Below are 25,995 nucleotides of genomic sequence, written 5' to 3'. Positions count from 1 at the left end.
CACCTTTGGCTATATTCTCCCAGCGGCTTCAATACATTTCTCTTAATTAAAGTCATCTAATCAGCCACAATGAGTAGATTGGTTCTTGACATTTTCTAGAGCTCTATACTACTTGCCCAGCACGTCCATTAAACTCCTGGTATTGGTCAGTACAGTCATTGTAAATGTAGTGAGAAAGAATTATCAGATACTTAGGAGATACTATTATAATGCTTATGATATTGGTTTAAATTACAACCACTTATATTTTAGGGCATAAGTTTGTATTTAGCAATATCTATTTCTAGCTAAATACAAAATTTCTTTCTATGTAAGGAAAAGAGAAAACTTGTACGGAATTCATTATGAAGGTGTGATGATTTTTTTTGAAACAGATATGCCTTAATTTTCCAAATGCAAGTAATAGCACATGTGGTATTACCCTCTGGAATTTAAATTTATTTTGGCAGCTTTTGAGAGCCATAATCTTATTCACATATGTTTCATGCTATATATAAAGAACTGTACATATGTCCTGGCATCAAAGTGATCTAAAAATCTCAAATAAATATTAGAAAATGAATAAAAGGTTTCTCAGCAGCAACAGACCATAAAATAATTATGTAAAGAAAATTAAATGTTTTTAGAAATATCTGACTTGCCAAGGGAATGTAACACTTAATAGTGGAGTCCAGTTTACAAAGAGATTAAAACGTAGCATTCCATGAAAAAGCATGATCCTAGCAGCTCACGCATAGCTGGAAGAGTAAGTGCAGGAAGAGCTCTCTTATGTAGCTGTGTATTTAAAAAAACCCTGTCTGTAGCAGTTGTTGTTCAAAGCAGTTGTTACAGAAGCTACAGTGTATACCAGATAAACAGTTAAAATGATGTTTGATATAAATCACAGTCTGAAGAAGGTGTGCAAATTCAATTTAGAAAAAAGTGTGATGTTTTCATGTTTAGTAGTCAGAAAAAGCATTTTGTGCCTCACAAATCCAGTGCCAGATGTAAGGTTAGCTATTGGTTGAATACTGACCATGTGTTTGAGCCGTGTGGATATAAAAACCCCTCCCAAAGCCAGATCTGCATTGCAGTCAAGGGAAGAACAAGATTTATTTCCTCAGCCCTAGCCTCTTGCACAGATACGTAGGCAAGCAGGAAATAAACCTGCAGTTCCTTGCCTTAATAAAATGTACCAAAAAATATTTAGCTAGCTGTACAATTACTGCTAACCAGTGTTTTCCAAATCTTAGTAACAAAGAATGCACACTAAGATCAAGTATGGTCGTACACTACTTTTTACGATTTTGTTTTCAAGAACAGCAGATGTTACCTGCTACATCCTCTGTTTTTCTTCTTTCTTCTAAATCTCAAGGGTTTTTTTCTTCCTGTTTAGACAACAAAAATCCCAATTAAAAATTATTCTAGGAATCTTTTATTTCTTACCTTTTTCCCAGTTGTGATGATATTTTCATACAAATTTTAACACGTGATGATTCCTAATGCACTGGTATCTCAAACAAAGCATACTAAATTTCCTTTTACCTGGAGTTTTCAGTTCTAAGTGGCTATCACAGTATTTTTCCCTCTAGCAATACATATACTCTATTCTATTTGATCTACATTAAAAGAAAATGTATGTTTGCTAACAAAAAAAAAAACCTAGCATAAACAAAGTCTATTGTTTTTAAGGAAGCCTTAAATATACCCTAGAGCCTTGTATAAATGAAGAGGCACGGAATGTTAGACATACTTTATCTCAAGTAAGCTCCTTAAGTGTGATACTTGACACTTCAACATGACACCTCTACACTTTGTCTAGGGCATAATCTTGCTAGTAACAGAATTCCTCCTATCCCAACATCTAAACAATAGATAAGAAATTCTTGTGCACAAAGTGACAGAGATAACTATGCTATAACAGCAGCTCAGCAAGCTGTCTTCCCTGCTAGAGGATTTTTTGTTTTCTTAGCCCTAATACTGTTCCTAATGCACACTCTGTCCTTTAATTTTTGTCAAAAGTTTTAAAGCAAATAAAATTTTAAGACGAAAATTCAGGTAAAACACAGACAGAGCAAGTTATGGAATAAAATAGAGTCTAATATGTTCAAATGTAATTAGCATCCAAAGAAGAGCAGAATAAATGGGGAGAAAAAATGTTTAGGAACCTTCATTTTTATAGCAATCCAAAATGCAGGATTCTTTTCAAGATTACGTATCTGTTACGAATACAAAACATTCCAAAGAATAAACATTTTATATAGAGAATTTATTCTGTGTCCCTGAATGGAAACAAAATATACAAAAGGGAAAGCAGTTTAAAAGTATTTCTAATTCAGCTAGTTGCTAGTTGTTTGTTCTCTAATTTCCTGGATCACAGCCCTGAGATGTGGCTCTTGATGAATACAGTCATGCAAAATTGATCTAAGGTCTCTGACAGATGGAGTCTAACAGACATAGTTGCAAGAGTTTGGTGTTATTTCCCCAAACGTTTGGTGGAAATGACTAAACCTGTACTAGGCTGGTGGACAAGTGTGTGTTGTTTTGCTTCAAACTAGCTCACCGGCTGACAAATTATTTCGAATGCACCTTTATCAATTATTAAAGTTAATACAGGAGACTAAACTGAAGCAGCTGACGTATCTACATGAAGTGACCTCTGCAGGAAAACAGCAGACAGAAAGGGGAAATGCTGTCTCAAACCCTTGCAACCAAGTCCTTCAGAGACTAGCAGAATTCTGGGGCACAAGACACTTGAACTGGCACAATCTCAAATTGAAATTTGTTGTTTCTGGATTTGTTTCTCAGGATTTGTTGTTTCTGGAGTATGTGCGAATACAAATGCATATATGTATATATATAAAGAGTATTAACAATTTCTGACATAAAGCAAATACTGCAGCATAATCATACTACTAATTCTGATACTAAGAATCAGGTTCTTAGTTCTATGTATTTTTAATTAATGAAGTAAAAGGTTTTCATTCACCTTGTGCTGCATACAAGAAGAATTACCAAAATGCTAGCAGACTTTACACTAATATATTATCCTGTCTTTGTTCAGTGAAGCTCAGCAATTTAAATCGAGAGATGAAAACAATTATTTTTAAATGAAGAAGATAGCAGAAGCTGCAGCTGCTTGCACCATAGTCAAGTGACTACAGGAACACTTGCCTGTGCTTAAAAATTTCTACAACCCAGAAAAAAGAACTGAATGTTAAACAATCTTTTGTCCTGAAGCTCACACAAACATTTAACTATACAGCCCAAGGGCCTTCTTATGAAAACTGAAGTTTGTGTCCTTTTCAAAGCATAGAGCTTAAATATATTCAAGCCAACTCCATTTGCAAAGCTATCATCACAATAGTAACATTTAATTAACAAATTAGTCCATTCATATGTGCAACCTAAGAGACTTACAGAAAATATACTTGTTTCAGTGAATTGACTCCATTAACATTACCATTCTGGAGATTAGAATACAAGATCAATTTCATATTCACATCAACTTCTGCCTAACACTAAAAAAAATACAACCTGGGTCAATTTCACTGTCAATATTTACATATCCAAAGATTCACTTCACAAACAAATGCCAGGTAGGAAACAAGCAATAAAAACATCCAACAAACCCACAACAAAAAAAGGACAGTTAAGAAATTGACATTTCAGCTACAGACATATGTAAAAGTCTTTAGAATTTATTTTTTTTTAACCAGGTACAAACTACTGTTCCGTTGGCTTAAAAAGAGCAGAGTACGTGCTTGCAAACACTGCTAGGAAAAGAATAAAAGCCTGTTAGCCATCTGCCTAGATGACCAATACTGCATCTGCTACATAATCTGAAACTTCATCTGACTATTAAACTACATCAGCCAGAATAGACACAGATATATTAAATGCTGCATTTTCCCTTAAGGAAATGGGTAACCCAAAATGGGAAGCAATATTCTATTAGGTAACAAGGAACCTGAAAACACTTTACTTGCAAAAAATTGTTTGCCTGAAATTAAAATCATAGCTTTTCATCTAAGACCTCAAACTTGTGGATAATTTTTATCAGCAACTGTGAATCTTTGTAAAATGTGCATCTCCCACATTTACTGGCTTGTCTTTTACATCAGTGGAGTAAGCACACTATTATAAAATTATTACATTCTGTACAATTGATTTCACATATGGGAGGATAACCATGAACTGAAACTGTGGCATTCAAATGTAATCTGCCTATGGCTGTGCAATCAAATGAGACTGCAAGACTATCAGCCTCCGTGAGTGACACTTAACTGTGAAATGAATGACAATCAAACTAATCAAGGCATGGTATTCCCCAAATTCCATGAGGCAGCTCCTGTATAAACTACAAGAACCTTGGAAACATACTCAGCCAGCACCGTTATCTATTTCACAGAATCCTTACCCTGTGGGTAACAGAGGCAAGAAGCAACATCTATTAAGAATGTTACTTGAAATAAAAAGTTAAATTATGTGGTTTACTAGGGAGAAGGAACATGAGAAATGGATGGGTTTGGCCTAAGTGCAAAGAGTATCTGGAGGCTGCTGAGATTTCCAGTGAGTTTTACTTCCTAGAAAGTCACCTGCCTTCTCATAGAGATTAAAATGTAGGAATAATATAAAAACTTATTTTAACTTCTGTAGACAGTTACAGCAATAACATTTCTAAACGTATTTGGAATACCTCTATGTATTAAGAAAATCCTCTGCAGTTAATCAAACAGGTTTTGAGGCTTTTGTATAAATGAAAGATGCTAATATAAAACTCAAAGATTACATTTTCCTTTCCTGGCTTTTGTTTTTGCTTTGGAGATTTTTCGTGTATGAATTGCAGGGTAAAGACATAAAGAACTGAAATTAGCAGCTAATACTAAAGTTCCAGTGATTCATAACCCTTTTGGTCAAGCATTTCACATGCTTCGGTACACACCTACAAACCTTTCAGTAAACCACATCAACTATTTTACCCCTTTGAAGAGCATAAAGGTATTTTTAAATGTGGTCAGTGCCAACACCTTCTGTCTAGGTTAGGTTTATCATACTGAAATAGCTGCTGGTACTGTGAGAGGCTAGTTAACCAAGTCTGAAGAAACTTCTGACTTTAAGGGTAGGGATTTATGCTTTTTTTTTTTTTTTTCCCGATTTCATTTCCCAGATAAGGAAAAAGTTGCTATGTATGCACTTAACTATGCTTTATTCTGGGCAGAATGACTGCAGGAGACCCTCTCTTTTGAAGTCTTGCTAGTTCATGACAAACGCCACCAAGATACAAGCAACGCCTCTGCTGGAGAAAACAAGGAGGTTCGTGAAACGGACTGCTTGTATTTGTTTTGGTGCTCAACCATAAATACACTAACCTACCCCTTCAAAGCGTGAGTGCTGAACAGCGTCTGAAAAGCAAATTCTTTTGTCTCTTTGCAGCGTCTCCAGAACAAAAACAGTATGTGGAAACAACTTCGCCGAAAAGAACCTGGGCGCTTCAAGTAAACCCTGACACCCCTGAAGGAGTCCTCTGTAAGCATCTCACTCCTTCACTTATCTTTTCTTCCCTTTCCTACGAGTGCTTTTGTCCCTTCAGACCCGCGACCCCCTCACTCCCTCCCCCTCAGCAGCCACATGTGCCCTCACAGCGGCCGACGCACGCGGTGACACGCATGCGCGGCTCTCGAGGCGGGTGAGGGGCGGAGCGGGAGCTGCGAGCGGTGTTACGTGACGCGGAGAGGCGGAGTCCTCCTGCGCGCGCCACTCGCGGCTGCGCGCTAGGAGCGGCCACTCCCACAGCGGGTCGGCGGTGGGTGAGCGGGGCCGGCTGCTGGCGTGGGACCGACGAGGGCGGGAAGGCGCTTGAGCTGAACGCCGGCACGGTTATATCTTATATTCTTTTCTCGCCTCTGCTATCCTACCTCCTGCACCCTCCCTCCTCCGCTCCGACTGCACTCGTTCCCGTCCTTTTCTACCCACTCGGGGGAAGGGGAAGGGGAAGGGATAGGGAAAGGGCCGCTCCGCTGTAGTGCTGCCCAAGGCTCGCGGGGGGGGTAGGGGAGGGGCGGCCGTCTCTGAGAAGAAAGCGGTAACGGCCGTTGCGCGCGCGCTGTTCCCGACCTAGCCCTCCCTCCCCCTGCAGCCACGGTGTCGCGCGGTGTCCGGAGCCCGCCTTCCCGTCACGTGGCTCCCCTCTCCGCCCTCCCCCTCCTTCTTTTCTCGGCTCCATATTGGTTCTGAGGCGGGCGAGCTTGATCACAAAATGGAGGTAACTGCCCGCCGCGTGGAGGGAGCGGAGCTCGTGAGCCTCAACTGAGGCAGGGGTGGAAGGCGACGTGAAGCGGCCTCCTTTCCTACCGCTGGTCTCCTACTTCTCTGTCTCCCCCGCGGAGGTAGAGCTGCTTCAGTTCTCCCGGCAGAGCTCCCGGGCGGGAAGGGGGAGTGATGGGGAGGGGGAGGCACTAATGGTGCCTCTCGTAGCTCCGGCTGGTGTACCGGAGCGGTCGCCGCCTCCTTGCAGCGTTTCTGCCGCCTTCCAGATCTCGTTTTCCCCTGGGACACGGCGCATTAGCTCGCAATGGCGGCTGCTGGCAGGAAGAGGGAGGATGCGGGAGAGGCTGCGCTTCCGCTGTGGGCCCCTCGGGCACAGCGGCTGCGGCCGCCATTTCGCTGCTTCCAGCTTGCGGCTAGGGGAGGCCTGGCCTTCTGCCTGGCACAGAGCTTTGAGTAACAGAGGCGCCCTCAGCTATTCTGGGGGACACCGAAACACTTGGGTGCAAATTCGAGCGAGAGTGGGGAGAAGTGAGCTCCATGCATGTGTGTGTCATTGTTCTGTCCTCCCTGACCGCCCCACCTCCTCCCATGTAAGCTACCTGGGGTAGGGCGGTAGATGTATTATCCCACACATTTTCCTGGGAACGGGCTTCTAAAGCACTGTGTTCGTGCTTCTCGCTGAGGAATGCTGGTACACGTTTGAAGCAACTCCCCAGTGTCCTTGTACCCTCAATCCATTCCCGTGGGGGCTAGCACGTGTAGCGAGCTTTTGCTGGCCGGGGAGGTAGGGGAAGGCATACTGCAAAGCGCTCTCCACTTCCATTTCTCCACTCCCCCAACCACACATGTATAAGGGCCGTGACACTCGGTGGCATCCTGCCATGATTCTGGTGGGAAACACGAAGAAGCAGTCCTGCCCAAACCTTGGTTCAAATTTTCCACAGCTTGAATGAAGTCGAGATCAGACGTGCACTCGGGCAGTCACCCCCACCCTGCGTGGAGGGAAATATGCTCATGATTATTCACTGCTGCTTTTCTTTCCTCCTCAAAATAGAAGAGTTTTTTTTTTTTTCTTTTGATTCCCCCTCTCAGTTAAATAGAGTATGGTGAGCGAAAATGGTGCAGGTTTTGTGTGTGTTTTTTTTTATTTTGACTCCCTTCACTGCAGGCGGAAACCTTACAAAATTCAGAACAGAGAAACCAACAGGTCACAGTAGTTTCTGTACCTCCATTAAAAGAAGACAAGAAACTGGATCTCTTAGCAAAACAGCTAAAAATAACCTTTCCATATAAGCAATTGTTTTAGCTGCTTCAGGGTTGTTGAATAGCTTGACAACTGGGGGGGATGATGAGTTACAAAGCATTTTAACAAGCTTCAGTAAAGCTTGGAAACAAATCACCCAAGTTATTAAGCTAGTATCTTCACGTTTTTTCTTCCAGTAGACGTTCCTGTTAGCTTTGGGAATAAATTGACAATGCACTTAGAGATAAAAATCTGTTATTTTGCTGCTTTAACTCTTAGGTTTGGCATGATACACTGTATGCAGGTTAGGTCCAACTGTAATTATTTGGAGAAAAGACCAGTACATCTCCATAGTATTCTCTAAGTGGACAGGTAAACTTCCAGCTTGGGAATGTGTATTTTGCTTCTATGAACTTCTTGTCCCTGTAGGAGATATAGTAGTGCTGTAAGTTCCTTTGAGTGATGAAGCATCTCCTACTGCTTTTTTTCTCATTATAACAGGTTTGTTCTGAGACCAGTTTCAGTTTTGTAGCTAGGTTGTAGTATACAACCTTTTCAAGGCTAGTTTAACTCAGCTGATCAGTGTTCTGAATATTTTTATTTAGAGTTGAATATCTTGCTAAGTACAGAAAGGCTGATCTTGACAGCTTTTTTTAACATTTTATGAGGCAAAGTAGGAATAGGGTTGACCAGGGCTGTGTTCCATTTCAGTTGATGGTGTGTAATAGCAAGGGGACAATTCTGTTTTGACCATCCTGGCCTTCAGAGGCCATCGTGGCACAGACATGTCCAATAGCTTTAAGGTGGCTGGCATGGAGCCTCCTTGGGGAAAACAGCAGGTGACAAAATCAGAGGGGGACTGCATACCTTTCATGACTTAGGTGTAACCCTTTCCTGCCTGACAATTCCCAAAGTGTTATTTTGCCAAACTGATGTTTGATTTAAAGGATTTCAGGAACAGGTTTAGCATGGTGTAAAGCAGAACTGAAGGCAATACAAACACTTTGATGTTATATAATCGGTTAAAATTGTTAATGCATTAAGTCATGGTACTCATGATTTAACAGTTGAGTTTAATTTGAAGCTGGATTTTAGCATGGAATTACATTAAATAATTTCCACTCTGAATAACAGTATGTATTGGTAATTAGCAGACATCTGTCTGCATGCCTTGCCCTATGCAGTGTTTGCAGAAATAAAACTTCCTTCAAACACCCATAACCCAAACAAACAAAACTGCCACAGAAATACACCTAATCTTGTAAATATCAATGATTTTAATGCAGCACAAGTGTAATTTTACAGAAGCGTATTAGTTACTGTATTTTGGCTACTGTAGTCAAGTTTCAAGAACCATCCAAAGTTGTGTGGAGTTGTAGCCAAAGGTGCATTATAGTAAGACAGATAACTTACTGATCTTGGAAAACTTGAAATAAAAGCTAAAGGGAATATGATTTTTTTGTTAGTTTGAATGTTTATCTATGGGTTCATTCATTGAACTTGTGAAATACTTGATTTTTATAATATGTATATGACTTTGTTAATGGTTATTGTAAAAAGTTTGGCATACGAAAAGTTTGGCATGTAACTAGAATATAGGGTAGTAATCAAATACAATACCTGGAAGGAAAAGTAATGCAGATGACTAGTGCTACAGATAGCTGAGGATCAACTTTTAACATTCGTGATGTTGCAAGAGTAGAATCAATAAGGAATTCTTGCACTGGTATTAGTGGAAGGTATTTTTCAATACAGAAAACATTTAACACATCCTCTGGATTTCCAGGCTGCTGGATAACCAGATGCAGTAGGTTACACCTAAGAGAACTCTTAATAAACGATATTTGCAAAATGTTAGATATTTCTTGGTTTAAAATCTACAGAAGTAGAATTTATGCAACGAGTTTGGGTACAAAAAGTACGATTTGCTTGCCCTTTACCAGTTAACATTTGTGGAAGACGGTAATTGAGGTGGGCTGTTTTCTACCAGTTCTAGCATTGGTTTGTACCTAGTTATTCCAAGAGTTGTAAAAAGCTTTAACTAGGATAGCAAATGTTCTTTCTGCAGCTCTCCTTAATTGTGAGCAACATAGGCAGGATTTTCACTCTCCCCTTTTGAATTCTTAAGGTTTTTTCTACTTCCCCCCTCACCTGTTTCCACCTGTAAAGCCACACCCATGCGCTGCAGCCAGAGAAGGCCCTGCTTCACAGGAATTGGGGTAAGTACTGACTTATCCAACCTGTTTTCTAGGTTTCCTAGAGCTAAAAGAAAGGCTGTTAGAGTACCCTTCCAAAATGGCTGCTCTTAAGGAAGAGAGAGAGGTGGAAGACTACAAGAGGAAAGGAAGACGATCCTCACAGGTGAGAGGATTTTTTTTTTTTTTTTTTTTTTATATAAATGTAGCTTTAAGGGGAAAAAATGAGAAAACCCACAACTTAACCATTTCTATCTGATGTATTAATTCATAGTTGGTTTTTTTTTCCTACCTTCTTCATCCCTGTACTGACGGAGTAACTTTAACTTGCAGTGTGTTATTTACAATTTTAAGGGGTGGGGTGTTAAGCATAGTGGGGAAATTTTGCTTTTATAGTTTTTTCTGTTCTAACGAAACTGATTAAATGTATGTTTGTGATAAAAGCAAGGTGTAATTATTAAGAAATTAATGTATCCTCTGAGTATCAGCAGGAACTTGATTCCTTCCTATCTCCAAAATGCTGGTTTTGGTGGGAATGAAGACAGGTTCATTTTTTTTTTTTTTTTTCTTTTACTTTTTTTTTTTTTCAATTAAAAATGGTTGCCTTATAGTCACTGCAAATGAAAGTGAGGCTGTACTAAGTAAAAATAACTGTTTTCTTTTGCTTCTAGCAGAAATACCGTAGACTGAATAAGGTGCGTAGTATAGAGAAGATGTTGGGGCTGTTCTGGGAGGATGGGAGCTAGTTACTGTGGGGCAGGGTGTGGGAGGGGGGAAAGTCTTGATACCCTTTAGAAAATAAACTCGACAGCAAAGAGGGTATTTAAGATTCTTTTATAGCTTATAACTGAGACATTTTCTGATTGTTTCTTTTGACTTGTTTGCTTTCTAACATTACTTTTCCAGGGTGCCTGAATATTTTAGCTAGTTCAACATTTTCGGGAATGATACATCCTGCAATGTGGGAGGGCCTGTGCACTTGAATTAAGAACAAATCTTGTCTGAGTTGCATGTATCTGGTAGCGTTTGGTTATTTTGTATTGAAGTATGGTGTGTAAAGTCCTTCTGGAAGGAGTGTTGCAACTGTCTCACTGCTTTGGACTTTGGATAGAATGTAACTGGGATCACTCAGTAGCCTATTGAATGAACTCTTGTAGTTCGGAAAAGTAGCTTGCCCTGGAATGTACTTAAAAGCTATTAAGTTTCTAGAGAAAGTACTTCACAGGGAAAGCTGCTGAGGCCCCAGTTCTCTGTAGGCTTTACGGTTTAGGGAAGCAGTCTAGGATTGGGCTACTTGGGGGATGGAGCAGTCTCATCTTACAGGTCTACCTGCAGATGAGTGTAGGGTGTAATGCCAGGCACTCTGTGGGCACTTGCTGGTGTTCACAGAGGTACAGTCCACTTCAAAACAGTACCATTAGAGAGAAATACTAGTTCTAAAAGGCTGTTCAAAATTTTGGGCATATGGATGTTAAGCATATAGCAGACTTGGAATAGAGGCAGTGTGTCTCTGCAGCAGTGTTGTCACTTCTGCAAAGGTTAGGATTTTTACATGGGGGAGGGGGGACGGTTGCCATTTTTTCTACCTCTTATGAGAAAGGCTTAGTTAGGCTGTGCGGAGTGCTTGGAGCTTTAGGTAGGACACAGCAGCCACAAGTTCAGTTCTGATGGTGATGAAGGGTGAGCTCAGGGCACCCCATTTCCTCCTGCCCTGCTCCCAGACCCCAGCCCTGGCAGCAGGACACTCCCATGGCGCCACTGAGGGTGGTGGGGCGAGCACTGCTGCATGCGCCTTCCTGCTCCTGTGAGCCCCGCCCTCCGGCTCCATATTGAGGGTGGAGAAGATGAGATCGCTCACAAAATGGAGGCGGTCGGTGCCGCTCAGAGCTTTGGCCTGAGTGAGGAAGTCGCTAATCACAGCTGGAGAGGCAGTTTCCAGCCTCCTCAGAGACCATTAATATGTTTGGGGGGCTGCTTAAACAGCTTAGGGGGAGAAACAAAGCGGCTTGCTGGCTGCAGGCAAGCTGGGCATTCTTATTGCTACCCCTCCTCCTTCCCCCACTTCCCCCCCCCACAACTGAAGGAGCACTGCAGAATGGCATGCTGGCCTGCAGTATCAGCTGAGTAGGAGGGACCCTGCTGCTCTTGTTGAAGTACTATGGTAGATAGATTGGGGAGGAAGGAAGAGATGTGTTGTGCAAGGTTTGCTGCCCACAAGAGATTGCTGTTAAAACCAACTTTAGCAGAAGGACTGAGAAACAATGTCATGTGTAATAGAGGACACTGCTTGGAAAATCCTAGAGATGTTTATCCCCAGTGAAAACAAACTACCTGGAAAAAAAAAAAAAAAGAAAATCCAATTAATGCTGTAAGAAAATGTTGCCTTTTGTGTCTGTGAAGAGTTCTTATAACGTAGGTGTATTCTGGGGCTAAATTTCTCTCTGATAAAGAAGCTGTAACAGCAAGTGTTTCTTCTCCCATATGAAATGGCAGTTCACATGCACGTAATAAAAATAAGCAGAAAAAGACTTGCTTTTCCTCTCAAGAGTGACCTGAAGAGTTTTTTGGTCATTTTTTTTAAGGCAAAAGCAGTCTTGAGTTGCTAATTGAAAGCCCCACAGCCTGGAGGGGTGTCAGAGAACTGCAGAAAGTCTGCTAGTTTTGCTTCATAAGGCTTCTGGCTTTGGATGAGTCCAGACTCTGCAGTTTCATGTAATAGATTTCCTTTAGTGCATAGGAGAGTTTGAAATGCATAATAGTTCCAGCTTGAACATAAGCCAGATAAAAATGAAGTACCGTCAGTAGATTAAAAACAAAGCCCAAACAATACAATTAGCAACAGAAAACAGTGTTTTTCTTAACTTAAAGCAAGTTTCTATATACAGTAGATGTATTACTCTGTAAGGTTTTAAGTTAACATATAGTTGAAAGAGATATTTTCTTTCAATTACACTTCTGTAGTCCAGACCACTTGGAAGACAGTAGAAAAGAAGATTTACCTTGTAGTCACAGGAACATTGAGTGTCAATTATTTATATAATATTCCTGTAGTTACAAAGTTAGTGCCTTAAATAGACAGTTGTTACTGAGAATGGTGGCGCTCTTCTGTATGAAGTTTTGCAGGAATAAGGTCAGGGGTTACTTCCCAGCCAGCTTTTCATAATCTTGGGCTTTGTTTCCTGTATTACAAGTGGAACATTGTAAACCAAGTGTTTCCTAAAGCAGTATGTAGTTCAGAAGTTATATTTTGCCATATATTGCTTCACAGTATTCATTTCTCTTCAGGGTGGTTGTGTTGCACTCAAAGGGACATACACTTTTCTGGCCAACCCTAGAAAACCCACCCCCCCTTTATTTAAACTGGCAGAGCTTAAAGCACTTCACCTTTGGGTTTGAAGCAAGACATCCACATGTAGCAGTCTGGCTACTTTTACGTAGTTCAGCATTCAGGCTAATGCTGCGTCTGGACTGGGTTAACCCAGTGCAGCAGAAATGGTGAAACTTATTATGCATTCATGCTGCGGAATTAAAGTCATATGAAGCATATCTGGCCAGCACCTTGTGCAGTGTTTCACATACACACAAGTACCAGCTGGCTAAATAATATTTTAATCTGGTGGTATTTTATAAGCCTTCTCTGTCTTGGGGATAGGGGAAAGCTATAAAATAGTTTTTCATAAACTCCAGTTAAGTGTATGAGGATATTCCTGGCCTAATTAAAAAAAAAAACAACCCTCATGCAACACTGAAAGATTAGAAATCTTAACATGCTTGTAAGCCCACTTTAATTATGATGTATAAAACTGGGCTTTTAAAATAGCACATTTTATGAAGTGGCTGGTCATATCTAGGTGATATTCTTGAGAGCTTCAATTATACTTGTTTGGTTTATTATGCTTGTTAAGGTGCCAGTTTTATTGCAGTAGTTGTATCCACTACTGGTCATTAATTGGTCATTACTCAAGACTTCATTTGTCTGTAAGACATAAGTCCTCGTTGAGTCACATTTGAGAGGTATTTCCCATAACACTGAAAACTGCACGTGTGCTTCTGCTTTCTTGCTTGCATCCATACAACTTACAAAATTATCAAACTAGAAAATTTACAATTTTAAGGAATTATAAATGGATAAATTTTTTCATAATGCGTAAAAATAACCTTTCACAATGGACACCCCGAAGGACTGGACACTCTGGATGATAACCTTTTTTCTTTCACATGGTGTTCTTAAATTTTTTTTTATAGTTCCTCATGAATATGCTTCATAAAGTGTTAGAACCTCCCTTTACCTAGCAGTGCTTCATTGCTAATCCCTACAGAGTGATATGCAACAACATAAGATAGGCATAAAACGAACATACTTCTGGGGTGGTGGGGAGAGACCAGATTATTTGGTATATTGAAATCTCTTTACTGATGTGTGCATTGGAGCACTTAGTTTAGTTAGTGTTTTAATTAAAATCACACCTCATTGTGTTTACTATGCTGCTGTCTAAACCCATTAGAAGTCATTGTTTTTATGTAAATGTATTCCACCTATTTGTAGTTATAATGTGCACGGATAATTTTTTTGTAATTCTGTGAAATTTTAACTCTGGTTTATAGTCAAAATACATTTCTGATTTTTGATTTTGTAGGGCCATGAGCCAAAGGAGCCAGAGCAGTTGAGAAAGCTGTTCATTGGAGGTCTGAGCTTTGAAACAACAGATGATAGCTTGAGAGAGCACTTTGAAAAATGGGGCACGCTCACGGACTGTGTGGTAAAGTGTCAAATACTAGTTTGTGCTTTTGAAGGATCGAGGTGCTTAATCTAGCATAGAAATGCAGGGCACCCCCTATATTTTTTGCAGGTGATGAGAGACCCCCAAACTAAACGTTCCAGAGGCTTTGGCTTTGTGACTTATTCTTGTGTGGAGGAGGTGGATGCTGCCATGAGCGCTCGACCTCATAAGGTTGATGGACGCGTGGTTGAACCAAAGAGAGCAGTTTCAAGGGAGGTAAGTTAAGTGTTTAAGTTAACTTAATTTCCTAATCTTTACCTAATAATTTAAAACACTGAATGGAGTTTTTGGTGTTGTAGGATTCTGTGAAGCCTGGGGCGCATCTCACAGTAAAGAAAATATTTGTTGGTGGAATTAAAGAAGACACAGAAGAATATAATTTAAGAGAGTACTTTGAAAAGTATGGCAAGATTGAAACCATAGAAGTCATGGAAGACAGGCAAAGTGGAAAGAAGAGAGGCTTCGCTTTTGTAACTTTTGATGATCATGATACAGTTGATAAAATTGTTGGTATGTAGCTTTTCAGTGAGAAATGACTTACAGGATAAAAGTGTAACATTAGATTTCAGAACAGCGGTGTGTAGAATGTAAGCTGTTGGCATAATCAACTGTTTTACTATTGTAAAAGAAGGGATAGATTTAATGTTCTTTTTAAAAGTGTGATTGTGCCTTTCTGTTGACAGTGTTACAGCGTATTGCTTTCAATGATTTTATTTTCTAACTGTCCTATTTCACATTTTTCTCTAGTTCAGAAATACCATACTATAAATGGACATAACTGTGAAGTGAAAAAAGCACTCTCAAAACAAGAGATGCAGACTGCTAGCTCTCAGAGAGGTGAGTCTGCAGTTAATACATTGGTATTGTATGGAGTTGGTTTTCAGTTAATGTAATTGAAGTAAAATATTTTGTAGGTCGTGGGGGTGGCTCAGGCAACTTCATGGGTCGTGGAAACTTTGGAGGCGGTGGAGGGAACTTTGGCAGAGGAGGAAACTTTGGTGGAAGAGGTAAGTACCTGGAATAGTTACACAGAATGTGATTCCTATTTTTATTTCCTGTGTCAGTTGGCTTAAACACTGGATGTGTGTTCAGGAAAATACTCTTATCTGTTTTGTGTTCCAGGAGGCTATGGGGGTGGTGGTGGCGGTGGTGGGAGCAGAGGAAGCTTTGGGGGTGGTGACGGATACAATGGATTTGGTGATGGTAAGTGTATTGTTCACTCCCCCTTCCCTCCCAAATGTTATAGATAGCTCTAAGTCTTGCCTTGGCTTTGAAAACAAAGTCTGCTTTGGTAATAATGTTTCCACATTGTAGAGCTGTGATGAGTTAAAAGGTTTTCTTTTTCCTCACAAAATTATGGGTGGGGGAAGAAAACCCACCTCTCTATTTACCTTGTGACATGAGGTTATTTAAAAGTTCATGCAGCAGCTGTTCATGATAATTGAGAACTAAATGATGATTCTGCTGTCAGCTGAGATGACTAAAACTGAATAAAGCAGTGATCTGCTATCATAAGAGAAATCTTTTCAACCAGCTGTAAGACTTCTTGTGGCTCAGTAGTGTCTTTTTTATGATTAAGTTTGAATGAGTATCCAAAATGCATCTGAATAGAACTGTGGCAATTACCAAATGGCTGGGGAAGTAGTGGCTTTGGGGGGGGGTGGGGTGGGTGGTGACAGGACACGACACAAGTAGGGGAAGTAGCATATGATTATATATCCTGAATCTATAAGCAGATAAATAGTTACATTTTGTTCTTTGGAACTATTTCCCAGTTTGGGATTACTCCATCAAAATGTCAGAGACTGGTCAGCCTCGGGAATACTAAGTCTTTCAGATACGTTTTATGTGATTAGAAAAAAAGAATTTTCAGTAGCTGTGACATGCATGTAAATAAAGCTGTAGGCCTGAATAAAAACTGTGAACAAGAATTCTTCTGAGGACATAGCCTTCATGAAATGTTTTAATTCAGAGGAACAGAGAGGATGGTACACAGTACTGACAAAGCCATTTGTGTAAAGAGGCAGTTACTGCACATAGTAGGGGGAGTGGTGGTAGCAGCGTGTCTGTATTTACTGTGAGCCAGAATGAACTTCTGAGTATCATTCTTCAAGTGTGCACATATGTGAATGGGTTTTTTTTGTTTGAGTTAAATAGTTTAGATAGGCGATACATCTGCAATTATTATAATACAGGGAAAACATTGGGAGGAGACAGTCTTACTCTGTATTTGGTTTTTGTTTTGTTTTTAAATGGACATTTCCTCACCAGTTTAGCTTTGGTGTATTCAGTTTGATTCTTCTTTTATTCCAAGGGGGCAACTATGGAGGGGGTCCTGGCTATGGCAGCAGAGGAGGTTATGGTGGTGGTGGAGGACCAGGATATGGAAACCCAGGTGGTGGATATGGAGGTGGAGGAGGAGGTTATGATGGCTACAATGAAGGAGGAAATTTCGGTGGTGGTAAGATGCCAGTTTTCGTTAGACGTTTTTCGGACATGTCTGAGTCGTACGTGCCTTGAGTGTGATACGGCTTAAAATGAGTTGTACAGTGAGATCTTAATGTAGAATACTATGTTACATAAGGAAAGTTCTTTACCATCTGAATCAGCTTTGATATACTATATACAACATTGTTTTGCCCGGAACTTATTTTGCAAAAAGCAGCAGCTATAAGTCTGTGTGGAGTAGGAGAATTTTGAGGCTTTTGACCGTTTGAAGAATGTCATTGCTGCCAGATACCAGTTCACATTGTGTAAATGGCATCCTCCTTGTGAGGACTGTAAATTTATATAAGCATTTTAATTGTCTGCCCCAAGTGTGGGGTTTTAAGCTGCAGAATATGCGTACTTCATTATACCCTCTGATGTGCATATGCAGCATGGCTTTTACAGTTCTGACACTTAATGGAGCAAATAAATTCTGTGTACTTTACATTGTTGTTATACATACAAAGAGTTGGGCAGTGGGAGAATGACAGTGAAACTCATGTGCTTATATGAGTTTGGAGGCCTTAAATTTGGTCTGTTATGTTGACTTCAGATTGCCTACTCAAATCTATGAATTTTCTAGTATCATGATGTTTTTTATTTCCAGTGAAGTACCAGATTCTAATCTTCAAAATGCTAAGAGGTTTTCTGTAATTTGTGCATTGCAAGTAGAGGGAGTGTTCAAAAGTGCTTACAGTTATATTTTAAGTAGTTCTAAATTATTAGAATTAACATTGGGTGTTATAATTTGGCATGCTTCATAGCCTAAGTTTTGAACAGAAATGGCTTTATAAATCTATATTTGTTTCAGGTAATTATGGTGGAAGTGGAAATTACAATGATTTTGGCAATTACAGTGGACAGCAGCAGTCCAACTATGGTCCCATGAAAGGTGGTGGCAGCTTTGGTGGCAGAAGTTCAGGCAGTCCCTATGGTGGTAAATATGATTTTATACAAACAATATTCTTTTTTGTAGTTAAAATTTCTTGGCTTTCTTGTACTTCAGTATACACCCTGTTTTTTTTGTAGGTGGTTATGGATCTGGAAGTGGAAGTGGGGGCTATGGTGGTAGAAGATTCTAAAAATGCTACCAGAAAAAGGGTAGGTGTAATGCATATTTCTAATGATGATGAATCATGTACAACTGTTCACTGAGAGTAATAATTTTCTTATCCTGTATTCAACAGGCTACAGTTCTTAGCAGGAGAGAGAGCGAGGAGTTGTCAGGAAAGCTGCAGGTTACTTTGAGACAGTCGTCCCAAATGCATTAGAGGAACTGTAAAATCTGCCACAGAAGGAGCGATGATCCATAGTCAGAAAAGTTACTGCAGCTTAAACAGGAAACCCTTCTTGTTCAGGACTGTCATAGCCACAGTTTGCAAAAAGTGCAGCTATTGATTAATGCAATGTAGTGTCGATTAGATGTACATTCCTGAGGTCTTTATCTGTTGTAGCTTTGTCTTTCTTTTTTCTTTTTATTTTCCCATTACATCAGGTATATTGCCCTGTAAATTGTGGTAGTGGTACCAGGAATAAACAAATTAAGGAATTTTTAACTTTTCAATATTTGTGTAGTTCAGTTTTTCCACATTTAGTACAGAGAACTCTATAACAGAAATAAAATGTAGTTTAGGGTGTTTCCTTGTTAGTTAATAGAGAGGATTAATGCATTTTCTCAATTACTATTTTGTATTAATTTAAAGTTAACAATAGAAACACCTATTGATTTGCAGTCTTAAGGGGTCTAGTCTCAGTGTATATATGTAACTGTCATTGACATGAGTTACATAGGCATACAGAGGGAGAACATCTGTATGTTGCATTATAGTTTGTTTAGATGTATAACTAGGATTGAGTTACTCAAATTAGTGTTTGTGAATTATAGAACTAAGCTTTACCTTAATGAAAATTTCAAATTACTTTTTGGTTTGTGCATATTTTTTTAATTTGTAGTTCTGTATTAGTACTAGCGCTTCAAGAAAATAAGGCATGATAAATATTTTAACAAGACCAACTTTAGACACATTAAAGCTGTCTCCCGTCTCATTTGAGATGTACAAGGGATAACTGCAGTTGCTTAAGTCTTGGGTGAAAAGAAAAAGAAACTTGCTTTTTACATTTATATTTATTGTAATTCCCGAGAAGTTAAGGTGGGGGGAATCAAGTGCCTGTTTCCTTGGGATATACAATGATTCTGTTTCAATAAAACTATACTTTGGGGAGGGTGGTTTGGAATTTGCATCCCCTTTGTCCTCGGTTCCCTCTCCCTCACACCAGACTGCACTGTTGCGATGAAATAAGGTGTCATAGTGAGAGTAATAGGTGTGTTCCTCAATAACTTAATGGCTATATACTTTCTTGCATGCACCCTAGGCAATTTTCTGGACACATTCTTCTGACTGGGAGCCAAGGGTAGCACAGGTGTAATCACTGACAGTCCCAGGTAATGCGTTCCAAAAGCCCCTTCACCACGGGCTCTGAGTAGTATAGTTTTCAAGCCTTTGCCCTTGTGAATGTCTGCGCTCAGCTGAGAGCTCGAAGGTGAAACAAAACACAATCTAGTTGTAGTTTGCTGACTAGAAACACTTGCCACAATGTAGAATGGTACAGTCTGAAATTCCCACAGGTAGAATGATAGTGTGTGACAACTCGATTTTTTTTTTTTAATTGCACTGGAGTAGCAAATCTTATCAGCACATGTGGCTAGAAATTGTACCTCATTCTCACTTCTGACCTCCAAATTAAGGCACTGCAGCCTGCCCTTTTCTCATCTGTTGCCAATTCTCTCCACCATTGCCAGGACAGTGCTTTCTGTCCATTCAGATTCAGAAGAGTAGGGATGCAGTCAATAGAAGAAATGCTCAGACACTTGGCAATGTGGTAATGGAATGACACCTGTCTCACTTCTGGGTCAATGTGCAGTATAAGGTAAATGCAATTCCAGTGTAGGAATAAAACTGCAAAGATGTGTGAAATGGCTCGAGGTATCATCAGTCATATTAATAATGAACTATAATTTTAAGAAGTAGTAGAATAATGAGTGTGTTGTTTGAAAAAAATTAAACAATGTTATTTAAACACTGTTATTGGAGTGTATTTAGACTGCAGTACGTTAAAACAAGGAACTGGTGTCAAGATGGTAGCCTTCAAACTGGAATCCAAAAGTCTGCTTATTTTCTGTGGAGTTTTAAAACATCTCTAAAGCTAAAGCAAGAATTGGTGATTTAGTGAACACTTCTGTTGCTGTACATACTAATTTGGGCTTGGGGTGGGGGGGAGGCTGTATTTCAATAAAGGCATTTTTTAAACAACCCATTTGGAGTTTGAAAACATGGAAATTAAAATGCAACTCACTAGGGAGTGAGCCACCTAATTGCGAACTTGCTTTGTACGTTACTACGCTTAGAAGATGTGTAGACTTGTACCTGGGGCCTGCACCTGGTTGCAGGGACAAGAAGGATGGGGTTGATGTCCCTTCTGACAATTGATCTGGTATTTCTAAATTTTTTAGAATGTATTGACAGTGTTCTTTTTAACAGGGCCTCTTGTAGCTGTACTGTGACAACAATGTTAACTTTGAACAATAGTGTCATAATAAACTTTATGAACAAGATCTGTATGCAACCTTTTAAGAGATGATGTAAGTGATGGCTTTGTAGGCGGGTGGGGTAGCTTAGATGTTGTCTGTGAACGTGGAAAAGTGTAAGCCGTGAGGACAGTGATTAACCAGCTTGAAAGAACCTAGGATGTACTCTTCTGACCCATACTTGCTAAGGAGACTCTTAAGACAGGACTTCAGCAGCCTATTGAGTATGGAGAAGTCAGCATAATTAAAGAATGACGAGGCAGCAGGAGCAACAGCTTCAACTTCCAGAAAAGTGAAGGCATAAGATACTGTGCTGATAGTGAGCAGCTTCCCAAAGGCTAGTTAAATCTGCTTATCACAGCTGAAATATCGAAGAAAGTCTAGCAAGAGTTCTTCACCCTTTGGAACCTCCTTGAGTGATAGCTACTTGAGTTGACTCAAAATCAATAGGTCTAGCATTTAGACCTGAAAGGAAGGGCAATGAGCATAGGTAAGGTTTGCCTTTAAAATTTTTCATGAATTATAAAGAGTAGTGGGAGTTTTTTGAACAAGGTAAGAGTAATTTCTTTAATTTTCAGGTTGAATGAGAAGCTCCTGCTTGACAAAATGGGGAATGTCTTGCACATCCTCTTCAGTTGAAGGTTTCTGACTGGGTAAGATTTGTAGTGTATAGTAAACCACTTGTTTAACCCTTACTTCCTTCTAGGCTTTCCTTTGCCAGCCTCAAGGAAAGCCTTAAGTACTAAGGAGCAAGTACTCCAGCATCTGTCATCCAGCACTCCCTGACCTGGGTGAGGGTTGCTTGCTGGCATCATTGCTATTCAAGAATCTTCTGTTGTTCCTGGCAGGTACAAAGCTGGCGTTTGTCTGAAATCAACGAGAGAATGAGAAACGCTTTGAACTATGTGCTGTAAAAGTTACTGGGGTGCTTGGGGGAGGAGGGCTGGAGCTGGGGGAGAAGCTGTTGTTTTCCCTTTGATGGAAAGAGGTGCCCTGCAGAGACCCAGGCAGGGAAGATGGGAAGCAGTCTCATAGGAACTTTGTAAAGATGCTTTGCACTGCTCAGGGCACTGATTTCTCTCCCTAGTAAACATGCCTTGTCTCTGGGTATGCATTTGTGCAGTGCTTCCAGGCAGGGGGCTTAGATGCTGTCATGTGAAGCCTGGCTGGAAGCACAGCTGTGTTACACAGATAAATGGCACTAAGGGAGTCTTTCATCAACCTGTTTTAATGCAGATCAGTTCTTAACTCTTGGAACATGTATTCCCTTTTCTGCATCTTTGGTCGTTACAGGCCTGGAGTATTTTTAGCTCCTTTTATATTTAGAGTAGCCTAGTACCTATTTAAACTTGGCAATAAATTTTTGAGTCTGCATTAGTTTTGTGAAGTCAGTTTCTATTTTAGTATCAGTTATGCTTCAGTTACTGAGAAAATAAACAGAACCCCTGCATTTCAGTTTAACCTGGAGCTCGGGCACGTTTGGAGACTGACTCCAGTAGTTAAACTTGTTACCTGCTGTCGGTAAACATCCAGAAAGCAAACTTCACATTGTAACTTAGAATTAAGTTGAAAGTAACTTTTACAATGGTGATTGATGTTGAGGTTTTCATGTAATCAGGAGCTAACGGAAACCTCACAATGACTCTGTTTCTGACAAATATTGACAAATGGTTTTGCTTAGCAGAGGTTGAACCAGAATTTGGATCTGGTGCAGTAAGGTCACAGTCTCCTTAGTGCAGCATAATGTGCTGGCAGTGAGCTGCCAAGGTGACAGCTTGCTGTCTTATGCCTAGGATGGGAATACTGTTGCTTCTCCTCTGCTAGGCAGGGTTTCCTTGTGCTCACCTGTACATGGCACCAAGTAAGTGGGGAAGAGTAGCAGTGTGTCTCTCCTGAGGGCAAAGGCTTCTGTTCATGGGGGAGAGGGGAAATGGTAGTGGTTTTTAACAGCAGAATCTTAAAAATGTTTTAACAAAAACTCTTTGTATCCCATTACTAGGCCTGTGTGTAGAGCACAGCTCAGCCTTAGCATGAGAGGAGTCTATGTCGCTGCAGACTTATTCTGTGCTCTGGAGGGGTTTTTTTGAACCACGTGTAGAACTAGATGGTCACTGTCAAGACTTATTTTCACCCTTTGATTTACAACACTTCTTTTAGACTCATTTGCTCAATTTCAATTGTTCATACCCCAATTTGTTCATAAATAAACCTTGTCTAAGGTAAACCCACGTATCTTTGCCCAAGAGGCGCTTCCAAGAGTTAAGAATTTGGGTTTGTGGATAGGTTTTTCTACAGTGGCTGCTACTGAAAATAGCTGTAAATGGAGATGTAAAGTCAATGATGCATTAGTCCCTAAGCTGCAGTTCTACAGAATTCTATTTGCTGTTTAAACCTGTATCTTAATCTAAAAGCAAACGCTACTTCCAAGAAGTAAAAATGTATTTCCCCAAAAGGGGCCCAGGTTGATGCGGATGTGATGAGTATTTTGTGGAACCCTGAAGTTAAACACAGCATCTTAAATTTGGTATCATCTAAATACTTAAGGGGGGAAGGGGAATGCTCCTCTCTTTCACGCACTGGTTTTGTGATGTACTGACTTGATGTCTTTGGTTCCTGTGTTCAAGACATTAATGTGTTTTCATCAGACTGTCTCACCGCAGTGGAATATTCACTTACATATCGGTCTATGGTCTCTGATGAATATTTGTATCTTTGTGGAGCATGAAAGATCTTGAGTGTCTCTGAAATTCGGGTATCTGATGGATGGTTCTTTTTCTGCTGTGGGTGCTACAGGTTGACATCTCTAAGATTAGCTTTGTCCTGAACTTAAAGTAACCCAAGTATCTCCGCAGAAGAAAAATGGCCTTCATGTAGAAGATAATATCGCAAGATTGGAAACAGAATAATATGTTATAGTAACTGGCAAACACTTGAAGAGCAAAGGTGCCAGTGTGCTGAGATCCTAGAACTTGTGCTTAAACAAGTTTGAAAATAGTATGGGAATTTTAAATTTTCACTATAATCCATAATGGATTGAAATTTGTTTAAAAACTTTCCATTTTGTATCAGAATAAAGTGTATGCTGTCAAATGACTCGCATCTAAAATGTGTTGACATCACCTTTTTTTAAGTGCTATGCAGAACACAAAGTGGTCCTAACTCACTGCACCACACTGAGTTAGAGGATCAGCTTTCCAGCTTGGGGCTGGTGCCTCCGCCTTACTCAGCTTTGTTTTTAATGGTTGTAAAACTGAATGTTCTGATCAAGTGGTCTCCACATGGAGAGCTGGTGCATAAGGTCAGCATTGGGATGCGTTAGACTTGGCAGTATCACAGTCGCTCTCAGCTTTGGGAATATACTCTGTGCCTCAGTAATAATAAAGTTTGCAATCCAGTGTTTTTGCATATATGAAATCTAACATGGAATATATATATTTCCTTGCTGATGTGGGTGTTCTGATGTGAATACAATATTCACTGTGCTGTAACTGAGTGTGAGTTACTTCAGACTGATCCTTTGCCTGGTGGAATAACTGCAGGTATTTTGTTGTTTCCCTTTTCATCTTGGTAATGGAATAAGTATCCCAGTGGTAGGTTTTCACCATGTGGGTAGTACATGTACAGCAGCTCCTGCAAAGGCTGGTTCTAATGGTGCTGTTTGTCCTTTGCTTTTGCATTAGCACTAAGGAACAAAGTGGAAAGCAGGAGGTTACTGAGGTCTGTTTTATACCCAATTTGTAATTAAAGTATTTATATTGCAGCTAGAGAGAATATCTCTGATGTCAGGTGTTTTATTGCCTGGTTAATGGCGGGGGGGGAGAGGCCTAACCTGCGAGCTCCTCAGGTTCTCTGTCCTTTACCAAATCAAATCCAGTCTCTAGGTTTTCAGCTGCTGGTATTGTCCACTAGCTCCCAACAGGAGGCATGTCCTTCATTCTGAGCATGTGCAGGGCTGTGCAGTGGGATGGACAGGTAACAAGCAGGTCAGTATAAGCAAGGTAAGTGGCCTCACAGTGCGAGCAGGGTCACCTGGGTTTAGATTTCGTGGTGTCTTCAGCACCACAAATGCTAGTACTTAATGTAAGGGCTGGAACACCTGATAGTGCCAAAGGCTTACTTCTGGTACTGGCATTTGGCCACTACACTTGCCTTTTAAAGAAGAGATAGTCAATAGGATTGTGGTTCTTGGCATTATGCTGCCCTGCAGCAAGAACTCCCTGGTGAAGCTGTTACTGCTCTGCTTTCCTCCCCTGCTTTACTCTGGTTGGCTGAAGTTGTGCTGCAGGTGAAGTGTGAGAGGGATGTCTGCTCTGCTATTCAGAATTAATGAATGAGGTAACAGGAAGATGAATGGCAACTGACAAAGATTGGAAATGAAAATTATTTGGGGGCAACAAAAAGTCATGAAATGGTTACACTGACCTACTGTGACCAGCTGGACAATAAAACCACTTGAAATTCTGTGTAGAGAGGGAAAACCAAACCTGGTACCCAAAGTCGTAGGCTGCAAAGGGGTTGATGCTGTTCACGTGAGAGAGCCCAAGGAGCTGCATGAAAACAACAACCAGCACAGAGCAGTTGAGAACAGGAGACCTTCCACAGAAGCCTGTGACAGTTACATCACAATTCCACTGTTCTGTATGTCACTCAGGACATCCCTAAGATGTAAGATAGTGTGGAACTGGGATTATGTTAATTAATAATATTTCTTTTATTTCATGGCCAGCCATGAGACGAGATGGTTTCTGCTGTGTGTGCAGCTCCAGCACAGTTAAAAAGTTAGAGAAATAAAAATCTCAAGCCTGAATTCACCATTTTGTTTAGCATTACCCTAACTTTGTGAATAAGCTAATAATGCAAGGCTGGATTCCTGAGCTGATGTCCCTCTTTAAACCCTTTTTCCTTCAACTGTGTGGGTCCCACTCTGCCATTTTCCTTCTTATGAGAAATAGCAGAAGGTGTTGCAAAACAACTTGGTGTTTATTATACTAAATGAAGTTATGCATAGTATTGTTACAGACCAAAGATTTGGAAAATCATATAAAGCATCAGTGACAGAGAAAAAACTCAGATGAAATACACGTTCTGTGTCATAGGGAAGATGTAAGAAGATGATTCGGTTTTTAACGTTCAGATCTACCTGTGGATTTCAAACAAACGATGCATTTCCTGCATTCAGAAAATCCCCAATGATCAAGTATGAGTCTATGTGAAGAGCAAACAACGCAATGTCAGTGATCCTCCCGCTTGTTACTCTCTTAGAGATCATAATTTAAGCTCACGTCACTTTCCCATTACCTTAGCACAGGTTGCAGGCAGCATGGCTGGTTGGCCGCCTGTGCACTGCCTTCTACATGCTCTGATGTGATGGGAGTGACCAACTGGGACCTGAGTCAGGCCCCTTCAGAGCTGCAGTGCACATCCAGAACAGTTACTTGAGAGTGTATGGAATCT

At 40.4% G+C, this 25,995-nt stretch overlaps 2 protein-coding genes across 13 annotated transcripts in view; both read left to right on the top strand.

The window, feature by feature from the left end:
• MTX2 (metaxin 2) overlaps positions 1-8,022 on the top strand; it is a 420,264-nt gene extending 412,242 nt beyond the window's left edge. Inside the window, exon 11 of the mRNA XM_061379818.1 lies at positions 8,011-8,022. The gene's annotated coding sequence lies outside the window, so the exon portion shown is untranslated. The remainder of the gene's footprint in view (positions 1-8,010) is intronic.
• On the top strand, positions 5,733-21,437 carry HNRNPA3 (heterogeneous nuclear ribonucleoprotein A3). 12 transcript variants are annotated; one of them, XM_061379709.1, is made up of 13 exons: positions 5,733-5,858; positions 9,744-9,853; positions 10,359-10,382; positions 14,325-14,447; positions 14,538-14,684; positions 14,768-14,978; positions 15,216-15,305; positions 15,368-15,475; positions 15,591-15,671; positions 16,783-16,929; positions 17,767-17,892; positions 17,985-18,056; positions 18,143-20,568. In XM_061379709.1, exons 2-12 carry the CDS (start codon positions 9,788-9,790, stop codon positions 18,035-18,037), a joined length of 1,176 nt encoding a protein of 391 aa, XP_061235693.1. In that variant the 5' UTR covers positions 5,733-5,858; positions 9,744-9,787; the 3' UTR covers positions 18,038-18,056; positions 18,143-20,568. The 12 variants fall into 12 exon arrangements, with proteins under 12 accessions (XP_061235693.1, XP_061235733.1, XP_061235770.1 ...); XM_061379749.1 differs by having other exon boundaries at positions 5,809-5,858; positions 10,362-10,382; XM_061379736.1 differs by lacking the exons at positions 5,733-5,858; positions 18,143-20,568 and adding exons at positions 6,100-6,244; positions 21,120-21,437.
• The last annotated feature ends 4,558 nt before the right edge of the window (positions 21,438-25,995 follow it).

The sequence above is a fragment of the Neopsephotus bourkii genome, unplaced genomic scaffold (genome assembly GCF_033783945.1).
Source record: "Neopsephotus bourkii isolate Nb327-2 ecotype Australia unplaced genomic scaffold, CSIRO-AGI_Nbou_v1 NB_196, whole genome shotgun sequence".
Taxonomy (NCBI): Eukaryota; Metazoa; Chordata; class Aves; order Psittaciformes; family Psittacidae; genus Neopsephotus; species Neopsephotus bourkii.
This window is presented reverse-complemented; position numbering and strand designations above follow the sequence as displayed.